This window comes from Amphibalanus amphitrite, unplaced genomic scaffold (genome assembly GCF_019059575.1).
Source record: "Amphibalanus amphitrite isolate SeventyFive unplaced genomic scaffold, NRLGWU_Aamphi_draft 000963F_arrow, whole genome shotgun sequence".
In the NCBI taxonomy this organism is placed as follows: domain Eukaryota; kingdom Metazoa; phylum Arthropoda; class Thecostraca; order Balanomorpha; family Balanidae; genus Amphibalanus; species Amphibalanus amphitrite.
Window position 1 is genome coordinate 234335 of NW_024882457.1, and position 3771 is coordinate 238105.

Here is a 3771-nt window from a genome sequence, read left to right on the forward strand (position 1 = left end):
GGGCTGAGCGAATGTAAGCTCCGTGTGCTTGTAATGTTGGATACATTTGAGTCAGCAGACCTGAGCTTTTACGAGCAGCAAAAGCTGCTAGCAGCAGATCAGGATCAGATGGCGGGTCTGTGAGAATATTTAGCTCGTGCCCGCTGCAGAAGATTGAATTACAGCTGCTGAGAAAATGATCGGCATGGTAATGGGTGAGCCGTAGAGATGGCAGCACGTTTCAACAAATGCCTACGCTTAGAGGGATGACAGTATTGAGACGAACAGCGCATACCAATAGCAATTGTCGAATATTTTTGTAAAGAACAGCAGGGGATTTGTTCAACCTAGGTTAAAGTAACGCAACCATTTGCCGTTTATTGTAGAAATATTGAAGCGTTTTGGCCGTCCTGATGCTGATGCACTGATCAATCACCGGCAGTTTCAAAGCGATGGTTCTCTCGTTAAAAAGAACTCAGGAGGGGTTTTACTTGGCCGACAGGGTAGTTACCGGACACGACACAAAATAGCCTGACTGTTAGGAGATTGAGAAACAGGGTGTCTGCCCACTGCCCAGGCACGGCGCAGGCAAATCTGCGTTGCATTTCCAACCATTGATACCCTGCTTTCTTACGTATTACTATTTCAACCCATCCAACCAGCTGGACATGAACGTGTTACATGAGGCGAGTGGTGCTGTGACCCGTAACAATCCCTATGTTACCCGCTGTGACCGCTGTGAGACCGCTGTGACTGTCCTGGCACATTTGTGACCGCCATGACTCATGAAACCCTTGTGGCCGTCATGAAACCTGCCGTAACCTCTATGAATGCCCCAATAACCGTCAAGGAACCCCCTGCAACCACCTTGGAAACCGCAGTAACCGTCATGGAACCAACAGTAACACCCAGGCAGTCCGCCGTGACCTCGGCGCTACCCACCCCAGCGCCCCCCCCCCCCCTCCAACAGGTCACCAACACACACTTACCCTCCATATAAGTCCAGCGCTGACCGTTCCGGTCCCAATGAACCAATTCTACCCCCAGGCGGTACCTGATAAATCGGCTGCCCTGAGACACCAGTGCAATAGGTGCAAATCAACCGGTTCTGATTCTAATCAGCCGTGCTAGGCCGCCGCCAAGGATCTCAGCTCAGTCACACGGGTGGTAGTTAGTTGGTTACTGATTGCAGTTATTGATGATTAGTTGCCGGGACGACTGGCGGCGACTCACATTGGACTAATCGGCTAAATGTGCAGCTAATAATGGAGTGTAGTCGCGTGATGAGGCGCAGTCACGACCCCAGTCAGCTGGTCGGCGCGGCAGTGGCCGGGGCGACTCGGCGCGTGCCAACAGCGCTGAATTACGAGTGTCTGGCAGCGGCGCAGCCGGAAAAACAGCTGCTACAAAAGCTGGTTTGATGCGAGAAACAGCTGGTGGTGGTGGGTTTATAAGAAGACCGCCCATTGAGGGACGTGTTTAGTGGGCTACTGTGTAGCTTATCGAGTTGATCTAATTTAAACAAGCACGCCGGGCAGAAATTTACTCTAAGTGCACCAGTTGAGACCTGAGTATTATGTTAGTAAACGTGCAAGCGCAAGAGATCAAAGGGCAAGTACTACAGGGTGATTCAGAAAAGTGTCCCACATTTGTTTTCTGAATTATTTAAAAACTTGGTAACGCAGACACATGTTTATTGCATCAAAAGAAGCAGCATTTCATGGAGATTTGTTTGGAAGCAGCCAGCATGGCATAACGTGACAGGTGCAGTCAGTGGAGCACGTGCTCCAGATAGCGTCCATTTCGCGACAGGCACAGATCAGCCCTGTGCTTGACTTCTGCTACCACTCGGGCGCAGGTGGCAAGAGGAATCCTGCGGACTTCACGCCCGATGGCAGCCTTTAGATCTGAGAGGTTTTGGGGGCTGCCTTGGTAGACGCGGCTCTTCAGATACCCCCAGAGGTAGAAGTCGAGCGGCGTTAGATCCGGGGAGTGCGCCGGCCAGGGGTGCGCCGTTTTCCGGCTGATCACGCGGGCACAGAAGTGCGTCTCCAGCCACTCGAGGGCGATGTTGGAGGTGTGAGGCGTCGCACCGTCCTGCTGGAACCAGAAGAAGTTTAGCTGTGTCTGGTGTTGAGCTTGTAAGCGTTTCCAGAAGCGATTGAGCGTTGTTGTGTACCGCTCTTTGGTGATGGTGGCCGTCGATCCGTCTTGGTTCTGGAACCAAATGGGTCCGATGATGCCTTTGGCGCTGAAAGCGCACCACGCCGTGACCTTTTGGCTGTGGAGTGGCTTTTCCATCACGATATCAGGTCGCTCAGCGGCCCAAATCCTGCAGTTCTGGGTGTTCACGTAGCCATCAAGGTGAAAGTGCGCTTCATCACTGAACCAAATGTTCTCCAGAAAGGCTGGATCGGATGTGCACTTTTCAGAAAACCATCTGGCAAAGCTAGACCGCTGCTCTTGATCGCTTGATGTCAACTTGTGATGAATAGTAAATTTATAGGGCGTAAGTCCAAGGTCCTTTCTAGCGATTCGCCACACAGAGCTGTAGCTACCGTTGACCTCTTGTGCGAGCTTTCGCAGTGATTTTGAGGGGTCGTCGTTGATAGCCGCCTTGACTTTTGCGATGAATTCTGAAGTTCTAGCAGAAGACTTTCTTCCACTCCGACCCTTGTTTAGGTTTCCGACCGATCCCTCTCAGGAGCTGTTCACAGAGTCGAAGTATTGTCTTTCTATCTGGAGTTTTCCTTGTTTGAAAATGGGCCCGAAATTTCCGTTGCGTTAAGACGATTGATTTGGTCTCCAAGTAAAACTGCACGACCTTTGCTTTTTGTTCCTAACTCAAAGGCGACATGATTAACAGTGTTCTCACCTACTTCAAATAAATTTACATTGCACGTGCTTACTTTCACAGCAAACAAAACGTGTTTTTGTCGTACCATGCGCTTTGAATTTGAAAATGAAATGTGGGACACTTTTTTGAATCACCGGTACGTCGTCGGCAAATCAACCTTGATCAGTAAATTAAACCAAAAACATATTTATAATTCCCAAAAACCATTTTTCATTTAGTCCATAACAAACATGATGTCACTTAGTGCTCACATTGCATCGTTGCGTTTCTTCCATTCAACATCGCACAGCTCAATATCGGAGATATCGAGCTCCTCCAGTCCGACGGGCGGAGAAATATCGCCTTTCTGGCACTAATTAACCGACCAATTAATCATCCCGCCACGTCCTATTAGCTATTAATGCCGTAACGGCTGACGTTGGCGGAGGGTGAGCTTAGAGGCGTTTTCCAAAGCGTCGCTGGAGGATACGGTTGATGCGATGGCGCACAATGGGTGTGGTAGTGTGATATGAGATGTTAATGAGGTGGTAGCATGGAATGGAAGGTGATATGGTAAAATAATTAGTTGCACGCCACCAATCTAGTACCAGATGTCCCTTATCCATTGAGTATGAGCCAGTCAAAAGAGCTCAGTCTTTTTCAGGAGAGGCATTGGAAGGTCGCGGTAACTGCTGTTGTGCACAGTGCTCATATTTACTCGTAAACCTCCCTCAGTTTCTCTCAATCCGGCGGGGCAAAAGCCCTGCCAGAATCGTGAGTTCGTGCCTTTTATCACGGAGTTGATGATTTTGCTGTGTGGAATTTCCTGCTCACGATACAGCACATGACTTCTGTCTGGAGAACACCACATCTCATTTATGGGCACGAGCTATTTGTTTGCTGTCTAACTTTATCATGTGAGGAGCTCGCGAGCAGACGATATCAGCGCGAATGTC

General features: G+C 49.5%; 1 protein-coding gene across 1 annotated transcript; it reads right to left on the minus strand.

Moving 5' to 3' along the window:
- Window positions 1-1749: 1749 nt before the first annotated feature.
- On the minus strand, window positions 1750-2280 carry LOC122368635. Its single transcript, XM_043342775.1, has one exon. It carries the CDS (start codon window positions 2278-2280, stop codon window positions 1750-1752), a length of 531 nt encoding a protein of 176 aa, XP_043198710.1.
- Between the last annotated feature and the right edge of the window lie 1491 nt (window positions 2281-3771).

Bases quoted from the DNA above. Each gene is read 5' to 3' on its own strand.
- LOC122368635 (XM_043342775.1), bottom strand. From the start codon at position 2,280: ATGGAAAAGCCACTCCACAGCCAAAAGGTCACGGCGTGGTGCGCTTTC.